Source organism: Saccoglossus kowalevskii, chromosome 9, assembly GCF_978046115.1.
Source record: "Saccoglossus kowalevskii chromosome 9, keSacKowa6.1, whole genome shotgun sequence".
NCBI lineage: Eukaryota > Metazoa > Hemichordata > Enteropneusta > Harrimaniidae > Saccoglossus > Saccoglossus kowalevskii.
In genome coordinates, this window is record NC_140649.1 from 17,552,705 (window position 1) to 17,573,786 (window position 21,082).

Genomic DNA, 21,082 nt, shown 5'->3' on the forward strand with positions numbered 1-21,082 from the left:
ATGGTAAATTGGGTGAAAAAACAGCTGGTTACTGTGTGATCTTCAGTAATTTCACAATGGACTTGTTGAAATTATAGCAAATATTTTTAATATTTATATGTATTAAAAGAATAATTTCATCATAAATAATACAAAGATTAATACTAAAAGTTGTATTACTAAATATATTTTGATGTATGTGCCATATACCAACTGCAACAATTACAATATTCACTAGATATCCATGATAGATGTTTGTAAATAGATAAACATTTCTATAGATTGGACGAGATAGTTTTCAGCATTTGAGGGCTCATAAAGCCCAAACACATGCAAGACTTTCCAGCCTGTAACTCAAATACAGCCTTCTAAATAAATCAATAGTCAATGTGAAGCAATCCCCACAGCCATTTTTAATAGGATTGTCAAACCAATATATCTGTATATCTATGACATGATGTATAATGAATATTTAAAATTTGAACATAATAAGTAACACCAAGTCAGAGATATGGCACTAGAACCACATTTATTAAAACAAAATGGCCACCAGTCGGCCATTTTGAATCTTATCTGAAAACAAAATGTGCATCAAGGTCCTATAATGTCCATTTTAGAGCAAAAATGGCCACCTTGAATCAGATTGTGAAACAAATTGATGTGCATATGTATAATACTATGTATGATGTATATGTGAATTTAAAATGTAATTGGTCCAGGCCAAGATATAGGTACAGACGCACACACAATATACAATTGGGAAAGTACTAGTAACCAATGAACCTTTTACACAAATGTGCAATTCCATCCAGAAAGAGCGGCAACACTACTTTTGTTCCATTCTCTACACTGCATCATGTCCACCGACTTACGTAATCATCACATTTGTCATGCAAAGTCCAAGAATAGCATAACCACCAACTTATGAATATTCATGATGTAATTCTGAATATGATACAGCCCAAAAGCCAATAACAGACGTGTGTATCCCCTCAAATAGTAGTTTGAAGTCCAAGTTGAACAACTCCTTCGTAGGTCTCTCTTGCTACTGTTAATCATGGATTCCTGAATGATGTTGCATCATCTCTGTACTTTACGATACAACACGTGTTGTTATAAAAGTATTGGTACAATTTATGATAAAAATTTAACTTGATCCCAGTTGTGGCCACACCAACACAAATCAAGATAACAGAGCATTGTCATTGGGATACACTGGGCAATTAAGGTACTAAATGCGATACAGAGACCACACTACAATTAACATGCTGATTTGGTAGTACAGATTGACTTTGAAATTGTACAAAATAAATGTAAAATACAAGAAACATATCGTTTATTCACATACACAGGAGCAATACAAATTTGTGACCATATTTTCATTTCAGGGCATGTATATGGTGGGCAACATACAAAGAAATCAAGATAGTAACAAGTGGTGTCTTGCCAATAAAATCCACCCATGCCTGGAATTGGTGATGGATCAATCAGAGCACACAAATCAATGACATTACCAAATTGTATTTGCTCTATTAGTAGGGCATGTGCACGTATGACATGTTGATAGTCAAAATACGTTACAAGTATAAAACGCATGCACTTTTAATAGAGCAAATACTGTATTAATAACTGACATTCATAAAGTGATGACTGTGGCTGGTACATGCATGAATCAGCAGCATACATGTATGTCTGAGTAGCTAGTCTTGCAATAACAAAGTAAACAGTAGATAATTTAGCTGTTTTTTCACCAATATTGATGCCAAAGGACATTTCAACTTCCATAATTGTGAAAATCACTTCTGTATTACTTTCTCAACATCTGCCAATATTCAGGAAAATTATATAACATGAAGGAACTTGATTCACTTATAAAAATTTATTAATAAATCAAATCATTTGACACATTCATGACTAAATGTGAAATATTTATCCTGAAAAAAACATCTGTCGGTGAGTGACGGTGACCATGGCAAGAGTTGATAGTTCATGCTATTAAAAGTGGGTATAATTTTCGATGCATTTTGCAACTAAATATTAATTTCCAGGGCTCTTTGCAACTAAATTATTGTAGACACTTTGAATATTGTACAGTATTTTAATAATATATATTTTTGTGTAGACTGTAAAATCTTATACTGTAAGTGGTGCCCGTTTTTAACCTTGTTTCCTTTCTGATGTCTAGTTTGAAATGACGGCTAAATAAAATGATATGTGACTGGATAGACACCTATCTTAAAATCATAACTCATAATATAAATATACAAGATGGCCATCAATGTTTTTCTTGGAAGTTGGGTGCTAAAAACAATAGACTGTTGTTAGAATTAAATAGACTATTGAAGGAGCTAGATATGTGGAGCAATTGTCAGTTGAGAGAACAGAGAAGCCCAAACTTTTCATTTCCCGTGGAAAACAGACTACTTTGTCAGGACAGTTGCTTGAAGCTGGTTTCACCTATAGAGAGTGACAAATCTCGGAGACTAATGTGTCATTTTCAGTTCATTGTCAGCTGTACTACAAGTACTGTTACTGTCCATTGTAATATCTGTAAGGCATTTTTCCACACAGCCTGATGATTGCGATACAACTGATGGAATCTGTGATGGGTCTAATGGCGGCATAGATGCCAAATATGGTGGGGGCGCTGGTGCTTTGTTTTCATCAGATGTTGGGTTCTCATCCCAGTCTATTTTGAATCTCGTCACACGAGGACTTGTAGCCAGGATATTTCTTGTCATCTGTGACAAATAAAAAAGCAAAACAATTGCATTAAATTTGTTCGATAGTTTTGACAATCATGAATTAGACATGATTTAGTGAATTAATGATATCACCATGAAAGGAACAAATATCATCAAAGCTGGTGGTGGTTTTTCAAAAAGAAAACACCTTTTTTTCAGAAACAAAAACGACACAAATCTGGGAAGGAAGTCACGCAGGGTAAATATTTGTCTAGAATCAACAGCTATTTTTATTAGTCAAAATAAACAAAAGTATATTTTATTGGAAGAAATCAATGTTTGTGCATATAAATGAGGTCACATGATGATAGTAAGAAATAGAATTGAGGTTATTGTCATGAAATGAACAAATCTGATAGAGCTCCATCCATGACGCATGCGTCAGATGGCCATAGGGTGTCATTGTTTAAGTGTCTACCCATGAGCCTTTGCATTTTTAGCGTGTGTTATCATCGCTTGGGACTCAATTCCCAGGCATGCGCAGGTGATGACCCTCCCACTTTAAATTAAGTATCAAAACAATCTGACATGTAGTTTTTTAAGAAGAAGGGCTTAAAACAAAATTCGACATGCGACAGACATCTATATGCACAGAATGATGGTCCAAATATAGAACAACTTTCCACAAAACAACCATACCTTTTCAAATAATGGTACTCCAGGGGGAGTCTCCCTCAGCTCTGGATCAGTGTATTCATTGTTGACATAGTAACCAACTCTAACAAATTCATTGCCTCTATAGGAACCAGTAAGCAGCACAACAGTAACACCAACAGCATCAGCCAATGGTATCTTGGATGTATTTGCAGGCTCTGCCTACAAAGTGAAAATCAATAATTACATGTTTAAAATGTGCACAAATATAATTTGGTAGGGGTGGGGATTTTGGGTGTTTGTAGAATCACTTTCAGAATATTTTTCTAGAAAAAACCTGTACACATATTTTGACCACTTTATTCTTAATTTTGAACCAAACAGACATAATTTACCATTGGCTCATTATTAAAGTTTTTGAAAAAAATATGTAGAAGGTTCATCTTATAAGAAAATTTAGACTGGACCGGGAGGTCTGGGTGAAAGCTTCAGTCAGGGTTCTCCACGACGGGTTTTAACAGGGCGCCCTGTTATCTGAAATTGGTGCCCTGTTTAAATTGTCAGCGCCCTGTTATATTTCCTGTGCACCCTGCATAGTCCCAGACAAAGAATTGTTTACAAAACAGGCCATCACTCATTGTCTTCCGAAGATGATTCATCGTGCTCAGGGTAACTGGTTCATTGCTTTAAGGTGTGAAAATCCCGGCTTGTTAGTACATCTATGTTACAACCGAACTAAAAGTTGCACGTTTTTTTCAACACGATTAAAAATGAACATGTGGCCTAGAAAAGTGTATTACCGTACCCATATTTTTACTGCCAGGGTGAAGTCAAATATATAAAATCTTTATCGTTAAAACATAAGATCTATGGTTAAAACCAAGTTCACGCCGTGACTGGTAGCAGCAACATCGTCACCGCCGAGCGAAACAAAGGCATCCATGCTCATGCACGATCGGTAAACGACCAGCGCAGTCGACGTACCATCACAGACATTGTTGATCACCAAGAAGTCCACATGAATGCTTGCTTAAACATGTAAATGTTTATACAAAAATGTATTTTGACGAATGTCACTATTTAAAGTTGAATTTTCTTTAAATCACTATTTAAAAACCCTGGTAAAACTGCCATCCTTTCAACTCGCATCATAAGTGGAAAAAATAAATTTACTTGTGCTTTTCTTGAAACAAATATTCTGATTGGTTGTTTTTAACGTCAATGTGTGGCTTTGGCCAATCAAAGGCATCGTTACATAATATCAGGATGCACGCAGAAAATGAACTGTTTCCGGGTCACTGCTGTTTTTAACGAAGCAGACATCAACAAACTTTCGATATTTTTTTATACATAATTCTATTATTTTTGATAGTAACTGTTAACTGCAGATCGAAAATCTTCTATTGTGTAGACTTTATTTCGTTTGATCATCTTTCTTTTTGGTGTCGATGACGCACATTCATGCAAGTTTTTCAATGAACCAATTACGAACGTTTGTGCGACATCATAATTTAGTTTGCTTCGTCCAAATAAATATAAATTACAATTTTTGCTAAAAATTAAATAAAGCATGTATGTATCTATTTGATAAAACTTTTACGTCTTTTTTTTGACGTGATCATTACTGGTAAACAACTGATGTCGCCGCGTGATGAATCGTGCAGCTAAAATCAGCTGATTGTACGTGCTGACATTTACTTAATAGCTCTTCAAAATTCTTATTAATTTTGTAATAAATATATATATATTATGCATATGTAATAATATGTAGATTAATAGATTTTTTGATTTCCATTTTTTCAACGTCCATGCCAATGATGCAAGTTACGAATGTCCCACGCCCACTTCACATTGGCGCGCCCTGTTTAATTTTTAAACCGTGGAGAACCCTGCTTCAGTTGTAAGCACAGAACCAAAGAAGTAAAATACTTTATTTTCACTGATAAGATATTTTATGTGTTTTGTATGGAATTAATTTTCATTAATTTTTGACAAGTTGAATATAAAATATCGGAAAAGAGGTACATGTATATTCGCTAGATTTTATTTTCACTGAATCATTTCTGCAGCAAAAATTCAATCCAAGTGAAAATAAAGTATTTTACAGAAACACAAATAATGAGGCAACTTTATGTACATGGAAGAAAAGTTACAATATACCTGAAATACAAACATGTGTCTTCCAGCAGCTATGGGACCAACTAATACTGTATCCAATACTTGATCATGATCTTCACTTTCAGCTGAACCAACATAAATTATTTTCCATTCCAAATCTACAGAGACAAAGCGAAGAAACTGACAGTGCTACTTGATCAACTAGAACACTTTTTGAAACAAAAATTGTCAGGAGCAAATCAGCAATGACCTTGCAGGCCAACTTCTATTTTGTTGCCGTGGCGACAACAGTTTTTTGTCACGCTCCCCGTAAATGTAAACAAACATGGTAATGTGAAAAACTCTCCAGAATAGAATAGAATAGAATGGAATAATGCTTTATTGCTAATTACTGTATTAAAGCTTTTTGAAATTAACTACAATTAAAAACTACACATACAATACAATAATAGATTTTAAATAAACTACAATAAATCACACTGAAAATATAGCACAAGACGACACATTGATATTTGGTTGCGGTATCTCTTTTTGGAGGATGTGGTGGCCCTGAAAAGGGCTGTTTTGTTTGTGTTGTGAGACAACAAGAATTTATTTATTCTGCCAGTTCCTCAGCAGAAAAACCTTCAAACCAGTCATCTTCATCGTCAAAGTCAGAAATAATTTCTGCGATTTCCTCATAACTTCTTATGTTGGTAATACCACACACCTTCAATGACTTGGACACCATTAATGGTCACTCTATCAGCTTCTGCTTATCAGCAGTTGTTAATCTGAAATCGGTTCCACTAGTTTTGGCAGCTTTCTGGGCTGCATCGCTAATAAATTGTGTCCACCACTTCCCAAGGTCGGCTTTGAATGGCTTATTAATACAAACAACCAATGGCTGCAACTTCGATGTACAACCACTGGGAATGACAGCAGGTAATGCGCTCACACGACGATACTTTGCTTTCAGTCCATCGGTGATATGAGCACGGAATGAGTCCATAACCAACATGGAATAATGGCGCTCAGTGTACGGTGTCCAAATTTCATCAACCCTTTGCATCATTAGTTGTTCGTCCATCCAACCTTTTTCTTGCAGTGACGACAAAACCAGGTGGTGCCTTGGGCTTTAATTCTAGTTTCCCTTTAAAAACAATCATTGGAGGAAGAACATTGTTGTTTGAGATTACCGCGAGAACCACCGTCAAATGTCTTTTCGCTCCCCGTGTTCTGCACTTTCAGTTTTACGCCATTTTACATCTACAGCCTTATTTGGGACCAAGTCAAAATATACCGGTGTCTCATCCATATTTCCATAGTTGTAGCACCCATGACATAATCTGTTCATCACGTTCATCTCTGTAAAATGTTCTCCACCCACCACCGCGTCGTCTTCCCCCAGGCGTAAACCGCTCAAAGTCAAAGTCGTATCTTTTCCAGCCCCAGGTGCGATTTTGTATTTTCTTGCGGCAGTATTGAAATAAATTTTGCTTCTTTGTATACTTCACGATTTGTATATTCCTCTGGTCTTTGGCATGATAGGTGGTGATGTACCGGTGTCAGTTGCATAATTGCAAGAGTTTGTAGTATTGGTGAGTATTATTGGCTGGGTGTCCGTGGCCGTGGATTCAACGCTATTAACATCCAAACGGGCTTTCTTTGGTGGTCTACAGGCGTTTTTGGAACGGTTGGTGTTGTCCGATACATAGACGCAGGCACAAAGGTACAACTGAGACCTCTGCAGTTGCATTAGTGAAAAATGAATGGATTCGAGACATGGCTAGCGAGCAACAAAATAAGTACTGATAACTTGTGAGAAAACTAAAAGTCTTTCCCCAGAGAAATCGCCACTTTTATAGCACGATACTCTGACTAGCCGCAACATTATCACATATTTTTTTGAAATTAAAGGATGTACATCAGTCAGTACTCAGTCTGACGTACAATGTCGAAATGATAAGCCCGAGATTCACACCTCTCTTCGTCTCGTCTGCCACTTAACTGTAACCATGCGCCGCTAATGAAACCGAATCTATGAGAGCGCAGTCTTCACTTCACGGTAACATTTTTTTTATCCACAGTTAAAACAAAAAATCCACTTGACGCTATGAAATATTCCCCCGGCGCTATTCATTCTTCCCCGGCGCTATTGACTCGGGCGTCGCGATGTGATTACCACCATCATACTAGACAGACCTGTTTTAGTTCCTGCACATGTTGGGGCTTTCATTACTGTCAAACAAAGGTCGATACTATCTGAGAGACTGAGTAATTAACACCTCTGTCGGCAGTGTTTCTTTGGCACTCCCGGGCGGAACTCCCGTAGCCACGTGGTGGCTGTTCACGTATACCTGTGTTCAAAGGCAAAACCCTTCACACGATTTAAAAGAAAGGGTACATTATGAATATGCATAATCTGTGAATTCTTTTACAATGAATTTAAAAAATATAAAAAGGGTTGATGTTCGTCAGCGATCAGATTGTACCTTGCCTTCGCATCATAAACACGCTCTCGAGATCGCCAAATATGCAGAAAGAAAATCAGTGTCCGCGTCCCGATCTCCGATCATGGTTCACGTCACTGTCTACTCCGACGAAACACAAACAAGATGGGCAATCTAGTTCCAAATTACAAGAAAGTAAAACAAGCAGCCTATCGGCTGAGATAGCTCCGCTGTTAGCAATGCATATTTCAATTAAAGAACTGAAGACATCATTAGAAAATGAACAATATGTATAGTATCAAAGCAATCGGACTTACAGTTTTTAACAAGAAGTCGAAAATATCACTTTCTACCAAAAATGACAAAAATATTCACCAAAATTAGAGAATTGAAGATACCATCACGAAATGAACAAATCTGAGAAAGGTCTACATGTAGTATCTATATATGTAATATCAAAGCAAATGAACTTTTGGTTTTTAACAAGAAGTCGAAAATATCACTTTTTACCAAAAATTACAAAAATATTCACCAAAATTAGAGAATTAAAGATATTACAAAATAAACAAATCTGAGAGAGGTCCACATGTAGTACCTATATATGTATTATCAAAGCAATTGGACTTGCGGTTTTTAACAAAAAGTCGAAAATATCACTTTTTACCAAAAATGACAAAAATATTCACCAAAATTAGAGAATTAAAGATATCATTACAAAATGAACAAATCTGAGAGAGGTCCACATGTAGTACCTATATATGTAATATCAAAGCAATTGCACTTGCGGTTTTTAACAAGAAGTTGAAAATATCACTTTCTACCAAAAATGACAAAAATATTCACCAAAATTAGAGAATTGAAGATATCAACATGAAATGAACAAACCTAAGAGAGGTCTACCCAAGGTACATATACACCAAGTATCAAAGCATTCAGGCTTGTAGTTTTCAAGAAGAAGTCGAAAAAGTAAAACATTGACACGGACGACGACGATAGACAATCACTCATATGATAAGCTCCGCTCGACAAAGTCAACAGCGGAGCTAAAAAGAAAGACTGGTTTTGACAAGTCATGGTTAACATCGTATGAATGGTTACGACAAACTCCAGACGAAAAAGGTATGGAAAAAAATATTTTAATCAAGTCTCTCGGAGGTTAAAGGTCTGGCCTTGTGTTTTCAATCGATTCTTTCGGCGACCATTTTGTGTTTCGCTTCTATTTATTTTCATTTGTCGATCACAAAAATGATTTATAATGTTGATTATTTTTGGCAAAACAGGTATGTTGTGTTTTACGCGTGGAAAACACGGAGTAAGAGCAAGAAACGGATCTGATTATGACTCCATGCACAGCGTTGGAGAAACAGAGTATTGTGCGACACGTGAAGTCTGACATGCATAAACTCGCCAAACTAAAAGAAAAGAAGGCGATATTATCTGCCATAAACGGTGGAATCATAGCAGCAATGGATCATCATATAAATATGGAGAGACAATCGTTTATTTCTGCCCTTAGATGTATGTATTGGATATGCAAAAACGAAGTAGCACATACAACGAAGTTCAGGCCATTGCTTGATTTGGTGAAATCCTTTGGTGGTTCATGCTTAGAACACTTGAACAAGGTAAATTGTTTTTTAATCATTTTTTTTAATTATTCCGCTTTCCTTATTTCTAATTTCATTTAATTAATTGCACTGATTATTGCAGGGTGGTAATGCCAATTACATGTCAGAAAGGATAATTCAAGAGATGGTGGATGTCTTGGCTCAGGTCATTGAAAGAAGAATACAAGTCCATTTTATAGCCTTATGGTAGATGAAACCACAGATATATCAATACTCAAACAACTGATTATGTATGCCAAGTACACTGATAAAGAAGGAAATGTATGTACTTTCATTATGTTTGAAGACTGAGCATTATAAAATATTAAAAAAAAAAAAATATTTTCCAATGTACTTAGTAATTGGTTTCTTTGCTTTTGTACATAAATTTTAGTACCATGCAAAACCTACTGATGTTTTTTTGTAGTGTAATAAAGAATCATTATTTTCAATGATTATAAAAGTTGTAACTATATACAAGCACAGTCCCTCTATCACCGGTCTCGAAACGCCTATTGTCTTAGGGGAGATTAGCAATAAACATCCAGTGAGTGCGTGTAGCGGTTGTTGGCGTCGCATAGTCACGTGACAGTATAGCGTCGCTTTCCATTTTGGACAACGTATGATCGAGGGCTCCGTATTTTATTCCTTGCTCTTAGCTGTAAAATTTCATATATTTAACAACTTTTTGTTATTACCGAAGCGAAATACCATTAGTTAACAGGTGAGTTATTATCCATTCTTTCATTTCGAATATTTCGTAGTTTTTTCGATCTTGAAAATTTGACCTCGATTTTCTGACCTCCATTTTGTCAAAAAGTTCATCGCTCAAAACATGTCGGTAGTTTTTCGGTTCCCTTTTCTCGCTTGATATGCTAGCAAAATCTTCAACTCGCATCGTTTTGGCGGGTGGAAGTGTATTTGCTTCGAGTGGGAGTGTTTATATCGTATTATTTTTTGTCGAATTCTTGAAAACTGTGTGATCTTGGTTATTCACATACGACCAAACATCCTGAGAATAGTCGATTGTTGCGATAATGGGTCGTGTTTTTTAAATCAGATATTCTTACGTTATGATCACTAAATTCACTATTTTATGTGCTGTTGAAGGTGCCATTCACGGTAAAAGATGTTCTGTGCTGCCAACATTTTTTTTGTGTCCCGAAAAATAGATTTTCTGTGTGTGTTTTTCGAAACTCGTGGTTCAACTCGACGCCATTTTAGATACCGAACTGTGCGTAAATACATCAACGAGAGTTTCTCGTTTCGGTTCCTTTTTTGAGAATAATACAAATCCGGTGTAGATAATAATACCCAATACTGGTTGTTATGAAGATTAACAAATGAGTTGTGGGGTTAAGGTATATTTGGGTATCTGCTGTTTCGTTATATTCGGTGAAATATCTTTGTTTACATTTTTATTTTATTTTTATATTGTCAGACGAGAACGTGCAGCTGTTGAAGCCATACAAGCTCTTAACAACCATGCCTCGTAAGAAGAACAGTTTTCGGAGGCCCAAGAGTTACTACAAGCAATTTGAAAAAAAAGTCCAGTGAATGTGATGACTTTTCACAATCGCATGTTACCATTGCTAATGATGCTACAATGCAACATGTAAGAATTAAATGTGGAAGTTATTATATTCTCAAAGTGCTGGAAATGCTATGTGTCTTAGTAAACAAACGGTTGATGAATTGAAAATGACTGGTGAGTTGAGTCGCACTTATTTTTATTTTATGTGAAATTGTTATTCACTGTAAAGTTTTCCAGAAATTGGTAATATGCTAGTAATTTAAAATTTATCTTACGAGTTATTTTTGTTTTGTTTTTCCCAGTGCATTCTTTTGTAGAAGTATCTAAATACCTACTAAACCATGGAGTGGATTTTATATTGAGTGAGAGGTTCCGTCAAGACCCACTACAAGCCCACTTCAGTAAGCATCGGCACAGAGGAGGAGGAGCAAATAACCACCCAACAGTTATGGCTTTTGGGTATCAAGAGAATGTCATCAGACTTCAAAAATCTTATCACATGCAGTGCATCACAGGCAATACAGGGAGACACAAGAGAAGGCCCTTACAGCATATAGTAGATGATACTCCTCCTCTTCTCTTTCCAAACAGAAGTGTTAGTATTTCTGTTTTTGAAAACAATGTAAAATAGTAAAAAAACAAGATATACTAATATATTGCTGTTTTTTGTATTTATTGTTAGATGTAAATAAGTTATAAATAAATACAAATTTTAATTAATTTTGCTTTTGTGCTTTCATTGCCATTTTCTTTAAGTTGTAGGGAATGTAATCAGCAAAATATCTGAGTGCCTGCTCTTCCTCAATACTTAGTTCACTTGTGCTTGCTGCTTCAACTGTTTCAGACTGGTAGTCCATGGTGTCCCTTCGGGTTCTTGCCAACACTGCAAAGTTAAAAATGCATGTTCTGAACAGTTCATCTATATCTGTGTCACTGGGCCGAAAATCCATAAATACATTAATTATGTCATCTGTGGTTTTTCTGTCTACCCACATATTAAAAAAAGCATGCCAAACCATCTTGTGGTGTAAGGCCTTTGCAACAACAATTTGTTATACACTGCTGGGTCTGGTAAAACCTGAAACGGAAAAACTTAATTATTGCACATGGTAATTGCATTTTTTAAATTACTATATTTTTATTTTAGGATATTACAATGCTCTTCCTTCATGGATACTAGATGGCTAGTAATAATTCATATTCAGTACATTTGAGTTGAAAAAAATATTTATTAAGCTTATCTAAAAAAAATAATCAGGCCCACAAAAAAATTCTTTGAGCCTATCTTAAAAAAAATTATAACGTGGCTCTATGGAGATTAAACCTGTAATAAAAAAAATGTCTACCTGATCTGCTGTGTTCTTCACTGGACCTTCTTTTCACAGATTGTATATTGCCAGTTTGCTAGTGTTCAGGAACTGAAAACAATGTAATATAACCATGAAGTATACAGATTACCATAGATAGAAACTAAAACTTATAAATAAATATATTCATAATAAATCATTCATATTTTCATATTCGTCAAGACATCGTGAGGATTTTCGGTCAACAATACTCATTCACACTTTCACAAGAGGCGACAAGTTGGTAGTGATGTCGACTTCATGTTATCGTGTCTGCCCAGTTTGATTCATACACGGCGAGTCTGCCGACCCAAATAAAAAGCAATAGGCTCTTTTTCGTATAATTATTGTACTCAAATTTATTGCCTCCTCCTTGCCCAAGATATTGTCACAGGAGCGCCGTGAAACGGAAGTACATGCAATCTCAGACAACTAATAATCGTTGGAGATGCAACCAGCTGCCTGATGCAACTGTGCTAAAAATATGAAAAAAAATTCGAACAACATTTAGACCAAACATTTACTAATTCCCCTCGATCATACAGCAATAGTAACGGACATACCTTTGACGTTTGTATCATGAACATTTTTCATGTGCCCCTTGAAGCCACTTAAACTTTTGTACTGCTTGTCGCAAGTCGGGCAGACGTAGACGAAATTTCTCCGTTTAGCAGATTCGCGTACATGTACTTTCATATCGTCTGGAACATCGGCAGCATTAGAGGGGAAAAAGTCTTCCTGTCCCATCACAAAATCCCATTCGATATCTTCGTCCTCGAAGCCAACAAAATCATTTCCGTACTTCCACGACATGCTGCTCAAAAATCGACTTCCAATGTTTTGATTCTGGTTCTGAAAACTTCTGCGCAACCGCACAATTTTTTTTCGCAAAGCATGTCGGGTAAATCATTAATGGTAATGATATGCGGGTCAACTTGAAGATGACCCCTGACAAGTTGCGTCAACTGCGGATTACGTATAGGTGTCAATGGTTTATTTACCCGCTACGCGCAATAGGACAATAGGACAGCGGCCGTTTCTAGACCGGTGATAGAGGGACTGTGATACAAGTGACTAAATTTTCATTTTACAGGCAAAAATATCATTTGTCCACATATCAGACATTTTTTGATGGAAAGGCTGAATTATAACCGGGTTTTATCTGTTTTTATTTCAGACACTATCAACCCATTATAGTAATATTTTATCTAGTGAAGTGATGGCTATGGAGTGGGAAATGATGAAAAATGTAATGGTGGATGACCAACACAGCAGTTTTACTTGGACTCAGATGATGACCAAAGTGGTGAAGCAATATAAAGATGTATTTGTTAATTTATACAAGTTGGCTGTTATAGGATTGATTGTTCCAATGAGTACTGCAGGTGAGTTCATTAACATGAAAACTATGAAGTAGTAAAAATTATAATTATTCAAACTTTTTTTAAGGTTTTGAGATGCACATTATTCAGTGTTCTCCTCGAGGGGTTTAGGAGGAGCGCAGCGCCCCTCTTTAATTTATTTGCGCCCTTCCTTTGTTTTCGGAGAACAGCTGTTTCACGAGTACCGGAAGATGTCCCGACAACGTTAATGAGACCTCTCATTAATTGACAGGCGATAAAACAAAGAACTAGGAGACAGATAGTGGCATAGGTGACAACTAGGACAATGGATTGGATGTCTGGGGAAAAACTGGCTGAACGAATAAACAAAAAACAATGGCTAGATGCGTGAAGTGAGTGTCACAAGCATTACGTTAATCACGTAATTGGAGTCAAAACAAGTTCCTTCATCATTCCTAAATTAGCTTAGATACTTGAGAACAGAAGAATCAACAACAATTTATTGTCCCAATTGCTTGTTACTTGCCTTTTATTAGCGAAAAGTAAAAAGAATCACCAAAACAAAACGTGTTGGTAAATACTGAAACAACATGGATGACAGGGTATCTGATTTGACCTTTGTCCTCAGTACCCATAATGCAATCGATATAATGATCAATTTGTTTACAGTCATTGGATTCGATTTTGTCTTTTTTTTGAATGGTAATTTGGTATGTGAAAACATTTTTCTTATTATTACTTGAGTTTTTTTCAACTATTACAATATGTCAGTGCATTATAAAACTTTTGGAAATGAAAATGCTTGAAAGAAATTTAAAAGAAATGAATGAAAGGCTAGAATTTCATCACAACTTGTTCCATTACAGAGAATATCAAAGAAAGCTTAGAAAGAACTCCCGTGTGCTGAGAGTATTGAAGACACATTAAAAATTAATTCAAAATTACTTGTACTTGAGATATTGATGGAATAGCTGAAAACTAATTATGTAAATCAGGTAACTGATATGAACAGATTTAAGTGTAAAACTAATAAGGTCTGCACAATGTACCAAGTTTCATTGGAATGTGATTGGAACCCAAAAAATATTAATTATTATGCTAATTAGAGAGTTAATATGAACAGATTTTAACCCAAAATTAATCAGGCCGTCTATTGTCCTAGAGCATTTATGTACCAAGTTTTATTCAAATGTGATGATGATCAATACTTGAGATATCAGTACAGTCTTCTCCACAATCTAAAATAGCTGGTGGGCGGCCTAATTAGCATAAATTTGCATATTAATTTGCATATCATTTATATACAGCATTCTAGCATTTATGTCATGAACTGCAATACACACTAAGTTATTTACTATTCTCTTTTTAATTTAATTGAAACATGTTACAATTTTTTAAAATACAAACAGATTGGTCACTATTAATATTTACGAAATGCAAACAGTTTGAAATCGGTGATTTATACATTCGCAAATTATTCTGCGTTCATGAAATGCAATTCGAGTAACCAAGAGCAAGTACAAAACATTAATGTAGAAAATATACAAGCTGATTTGTCCCCAACGCCCAAACGAACGATTTGTCAAAATAAAACTCATAAAAATTTTTTATTTGTGGCATCAGTACTCACCCGTGCCGACAGGCGGCATTTACGCATGTACGGTCACGATACGTTGCGTTTTCACACGTTGTTTTTCGAATTCAAGAAAAAATGCTAGCAATCGGCAAAATAAAAGAATCTGCTATGTTCTCGAAAGATTAGGTATAAAAAATGGATAAATTGAAAAATGTACGTGGAAAAAATAACTAAAATATTATTCAATTACAAATACTCGCGGTAAACTAATCCGGCAGCCATGTTTGATGTTTATTACCGCTTTCTGAATTCAGTACATGAACACCCAGAATGCGTTGTTCCCCTATGCAACTTAGATACTAAATCGTTACAGCGCCAACAACGGTGGGTGGCCAACGGTCGTTGAATGCGGTAGGCCAAAAGGTCACCAGTTTGCCTTCTCCATGCTGTTTTCATGATGAAAATCGAGCGAACGTTGTAAATACGGCTAGAATTTTAATTTTTGTTCGAGTTTACACGCAATCTGCTAATATATTTGTTTATTTTCTGTGCATATACATTTCGTTCGTATTTACTTCTTTCTTTCGTGATCGGAAGACGATTATTAAAAATACAGCTGTAAATTGAAACCACTGTAGTTGCGTATCGTGAGCAATAAGTGGCAACAATGTCGGGCGACAATGAATTCAGGTGATTGACACATTGCCATGAATACACTCGATAACTGCTTGCAGACTTCCAGTGGACATTGTTTATGTTTGTACTCATGGAACAATAGCAAAATAAAGGGTTGGGCAACTACTCTTTTGTTTAGACTTGGGAAGAACAATGCAAGCTTTTTACAAATAATTTCAGCTGGATGTACGTTGGTGGGCGGGTGTTGAGAGTTACCAGGCGGCCGTACAACTTGATGGGCGGGCCGCCCACCTAAAACCCCTTGTGGAGAACACTGCAGTATTAATTAATTATGTTAATTAAGTGATTAAGAAGCATACATATTTACCAAAAACTAATATGATGTATAGTCCTAGGTTCATTGAAATGTGATGAGTACACTCTTTAAAAGTTTCATTGAAATCCAATGAGTGGTTTGTAGACATCCAGTGTTCTCCCCACATAGAACAAAGCATGGCGGCACCGCCATGCTTGGCGACCCGGCCGCCACGCTTGGGCTCGGACCGCCATGCTTACAACTTCACCGCCATGCTAATAGGATGCATTGTTTACGTCCATTTGACCCGCTCACACGTAGCACTGCATAAATTATCACCGTCTACGCCACAGCGGTTTAATTTGGACAAATTAAACAGTCCCATTGTTAAACACGTGTGAAGTACAGACGCTGTCAATGGGGAACAAATTGTCACTCAAGTTGCAAACACCGAGATCTATACGACTAAACATGTAAAGGAAAAAAAGGTGATGCCGCCCGGCTAAAACGTACAATCACCGCTAGCACAGCACAGAAACGGAAGCGTGTAGAAACACAGAAACGGCGTGAGGCTGGTTTTGATGAGTCGTGGAAAAAGACATTTCCCTGGTAAGATTTCGTAATTTTAGAAATAAAATGCCAGTGTGTGTATGTTTTGCCGATCGTAAGAACACCGAACATGGTAGGGCTACACCGATTTCAATCAACATCTTAGACACGAGGCTGGTATAGACACGACATGAAAAAAAAACATCACTCGTTACTGTCAACTTTTTTTAGATTATTTATGGATATCTTCTTAGATTAATGGGTACGCGTATGTTATAATTTGTCCAAGCAAAAAAAAAATCGAATTTTGTAATCTTCCGGTCACATGTTGACCTGTGTAGGTATTTCCAAGATGGCGGCCTGTCAACGTCTTGCGAACGACAGCTGCTATCATCACGCGCTATGATCGATGGAATCCCGATTTGTATACATAATTCTATTGTTACGTTTTAATTTTAATTGAATAGTGACCTCATGTTTTTTTTCCTCAAAATTCCCGAGTCTCCTTGTCGTTGACCTGACAAAACCAACATGTAAACAACATGTTTTGCAGACGAAATGCTATCCATACGGCACTGGGTTCCCGATCGTGGCACAATTCTATCGTTATGTTTACATTTATTTGAACCTCAATCCTCATTTTTTTTTATTATTATTTATGATTTTTTCCCACTAGGAATGTTGTGCAGTTAATGCTCAAAGCACAACATGATTGCAAAGAGTGGATCTTCTTTATGGAACAAAGTCCTGTGCAAGTCTATGACGATTGAGTTTAACTACAGTAAGGCAGCCAATGTTTGGAGCACAACAAAGTCAGAAGGATTAGTTTAGACTAAGTTTTATGGAACAGTTCACATTAAATGACGATCTTGTCAAATTATGGTATATTATGTAAAGTATTATGCAATTTAAATAAAGTCTCTCATACATTTTAATACTGTCTTGTATGTTTGTTTTTGTGAGAGTGAATCCTGAAAAATATGCAAATTAGCATGCAAATTAGACCGCCATGCTTGCCTCTGAGCCTGGGGAGAACACTGACATCAATGCAACAGCCATAGAACAGCAAAAATTAACTAATTATGCAAATTAGGTAATTAATAGGCACAATTATTTATCCCAAAATTAATCAGGTCTCTGCATATTCCTAGAAAATGTCGCAAGTCTCATTGAAATGTGATGATTAGTACTTGAGATATCAGATGAAAAGCTGAAAATTAACTATTTATGCTAATAAGGTGATTAATATGCACAAATATTTACCCAAAAACTAATTAGGTCTCTGCACAGTCCTCAAGTAACTATGTACCAAGTTTCATTGAAATGTGATCAATACTACTCGAAATATCAAAAGCTGAAAATTAATTAATTATGCAAATTAGGTAATTAATATGTACTGATCTTACTCTAAACACTATCAGGTCTGTGCAGTGTCATATGACATCTATGTACCAAGTTTTATTGAAATGTTATGATTAGTACTTGAGATATCAGTGGAAAAGCCGAAAATTGATTAATCATTATGTAAATTAGGTAATTAATAATATTAAAAGATTTTTACTCAAAACTAATCAAATCTGCACATTAGTTCAGAACATCCATGTGCCAAGTTTCATTGAAATCCAATGAGTGGTTCTTCAAATATCAGTGGAACAGTCATGGAACAGCTTGAAATCAGTTAATTATCATTCAAATTAGATAATTAATATTCATAGATTTTTACCCAAAACTAATCAAATCTGCGCACTAGTTCAGAGTATCCATGTGCCAAGTTTCATCAAAATCCAATGAGTGGTTGTTCAGATATCAGTGGAACAGTCTTGGAACAGCTAAAAATCAGCTAATTATCATGCAAATTAGGTAATTAATATTCATAGATTTTTACCAAAACTTAATCAACTCTGCGCATTATCCCAGAGCATCTATGTACCAAGTTTCACCAAAATTTGATTAGTGGTTCTTGAGATAACGGTGGAACAAAAAAAGTGACATACATACATACAGACAGGGTAACTGCAAAGACTCCCTTTTGTGCTTCGCACACGGGAGTCAAAAATGGATATTCTTCATTTGTCAAAGTTGATATTTTTTTTTACATCAAGTGGTTTAATTTATTCATCAATATAATGCAATAATGTACACAGTATTTAAGGTCGATGTAAATATAAAAGTGCTAAGAATTTTCTTTGAAATGTTTGATTGGTATGCTAATTGTATGCAAATTAGATATGCTAATTATATGCAAATTAGCACCCTCTTCAAATTTTATTTGTGGAAAACGGTAATATTCAAATGCAGCAAGTATATGGGCTAGCATCAGAAATGGACGATTAGATATGTCATCATGATCTATGTTGGATAGAAAACAATTTTTGGAGTCATCTAATACACTTATTGTAAATACTGTAAATAAATGTTCAGTTATGTGAATAATAAAATTATACCATCAAAAAAAAATTGTATTTATTGTGATGTGTGTTGTGCATATATAACTTGAAATAGAATATGCTAATTTTATGCAAATGAGCCCGTACAGAGAACACTGATTTTGATGTACTGCTTGACTGATGCTTATACATTTTTGTACTTTTCAAGCTACACATTGGGACTTTGTATCGATGCTGAAGAATATGCAATTTGCAAGTCGACATGAATTCATTTTTTACCCCATTAAATTTAATAATCCACTTGACAATAATAATAATAACTTTATTACGCAACTTAACCATCTGTGGGTTTAGTAAGGTAAAAAAAATTATTACAAAAGACAAATAAAATAAGACACACTAACACTAACAATGCTGCAGGACAATGTTTCGAACATTACTGACAAATTTGTTTTTATATCCTCTCACCCCAGGATCGTCGCCGTCATCATATCCTTGGTCCATTCGGGAAATAAACTCCCTGATCTATATACAAACAGAGGCGATCATCCTGGTACCTTTCATCAAGGCTTAGCTGCGACTCCTTTCTTTTATTACCTCCATGGTCCAACCAATACATATACTTTGGTGGTGGGTGCCACAATACAGTGTTTAATAGTGACCTTCACGAAATTTTATGTCCACAAATGCCACAACAATCATTAAATCACGAAGTTCCAGCAGGAAAAATTATGTAGTTTACATACAAGAACTACATGATCATAACTCGCTTCCAAGCATGTGAATTGACACATTGGCTATTTACAACTTTTGTATGAATAGACATTACGATCACATGATAGCAATATACTGTAAAATGGTTAATTATTCACTGGGTTTTAATTTGGCTTATTTCGCTGACTGGAAAATGCGCTAAATTAAAACCCAGTGAATATGTAAAATTTAGCATAAAACACATTATCTAAATGATAAAACCGTGAATTTAAAACCCACTGAATATGCCCGAAATGGTAAATCAGTGAAATTTAAACCCAGTGAAAATTAGTCATTTTACAGTATTCCAGTTTGCCCATCTGTTCGTAACAGCGATGTTTACTAATATTTCTCATTTTAAGCAGATCAACCTTAGCACGCCAAACTAGATTACCGTTGAGCTAACTAACCACTCTTTAGTACCCCCAGTACGTAGGAGTGGAGATCAACCTGGATTACCCCAAAATTTGGCGCAATATGCGTACATCATGAACGAGTATCTACATTGTTGCCAACATTTGGAGATTAATTGTACGTCTCGTCAAAGAGCAATGTAATATGAATACAACCTACAACTTACAAGCACCGTGAATTAAATACATAAGTTATCGCTTACCTTCCTCGAGATTATCGCTACATTCGAACGTAATTTCAAACTGGAATGGATTGAAAAATGGAGACGGGTTGTCGAGTACCACAACGTTGTTTATTTGTACTTTTGCCATACTTCGAGAATTTTTTTTTATAAAATTAACAAATTAAATATGGTGACAGTGGTTACTAGAACCCGACACTTCAAAAAGTTACAATTTTTGCTGACGTGAACACATTTAGTACAATAAAGAGCACGGAACCAAAATCCCTTTCACAACAAAAACGAAGTTGGCAAAATGTGGCGGGGAATTCAGTAACGAATGTATTATCGTTTCTCATTGGATAACTGTGTATTCTATTGTGTTGCTATCTGTGATTGGTTATATCCAATGCAGCCTCGACAACAGTTATATTTTACGTAAGACTGTGAGTTGAGTTAATTTGTTAGAATTGAGGCTTTTCAAATTAAATAGAAAATAAATAAATTGTTTTCTATTAATTTCCAACAATTTTGAAGTGAGCAATTGGACAGCAGAGTCGTTGTAATTTCTCGCTATCCGCATACACGAATGAGGCTTATTTCCGTTTCCGCTTT

The 21,082-nt window shown here is 35.7% G+C and overlaps 2 protein-coding genes and 1 long non-coding RNA gene across 5 annotated transcripts; 2 read left to right on the plus strand and 1 right to left on the minus strand.

Moving 5' to 3' along the window:
• Positions 1-2,057: 2,057 nt before the first annotated feature.
• LOC100370624 (histone chaperone asf1a-A-like) lies at positions 2,058-20,786 on the minus strand. Its single transcript, XM_002740116.4, has 4 exons — positions 20,510-20,786; positions 5,478-5,593; positions 3,363-3,539; positions 2,058-2,720 (listed from the first exon to the last, which is right to left on the minus strand). The coding sequence occupies exons 1-4, from the start codon at positions 20,616-20,618 to the stop codon at positions 2,463-2,465; spliced, it is 660 nt and encodes a 219-aa protein (XP_002740162.1). The 5' UTR covers positions 20,619-20,786; the 3' UTR covers positions 2,058-2,462.
• On the plus strand, positions 10,031-11,660 carry LOC146738924 (uncharacterized). 2 transcript variants are annotated; one of them, XM_085503237.1, is made up of 3 exons: positions 10,031-10,198; positions 10,916-11,182; positions 11,311-11,660. In XM_085503237.1, the coding sequence occupies exons 2-3, from the start codon at positions 11,101-11,103 to the stop codon at positions 11,637-11,639; spliced, it is 411 nt and encodes a 136-aa protein (XP_085359363.1). In that variant the 5' UTR covers positions 10,031-10,198; positions 10,916-11,100; the 3' UTR covers positions 11,640-11,660. The 2 variants fall into 2 exon arrangements, with proteins under 2 accessions (XP_085359363.1, XP_085359364.1); XM_085503238.1 differs by lacking the exon at positions 10,031-10,198 and having other exon boundaries at positions 10,271-11,182.
• On the plus strand, positions 13,425-17,688 carry LOC146738925 (uncharacterized). 2 transcript variants are annotated; one of them, XR_014930379.1, is made up of 2 exons: positions 13,425-13,739; positions 17,430-17,688. It is a non-coding gene; the product is annotated as an uncharacterized LOC146738925 (long non-coding RNA). The 2 variants fall into 2 exon arrangements; XR_014930381.1 differs by lacking the exon at positions 13,425-13,739 and adding an exon at positions 16,886-17,177.
• Positions 20,787-21,082: the final 296 nt, after the last annotated feature.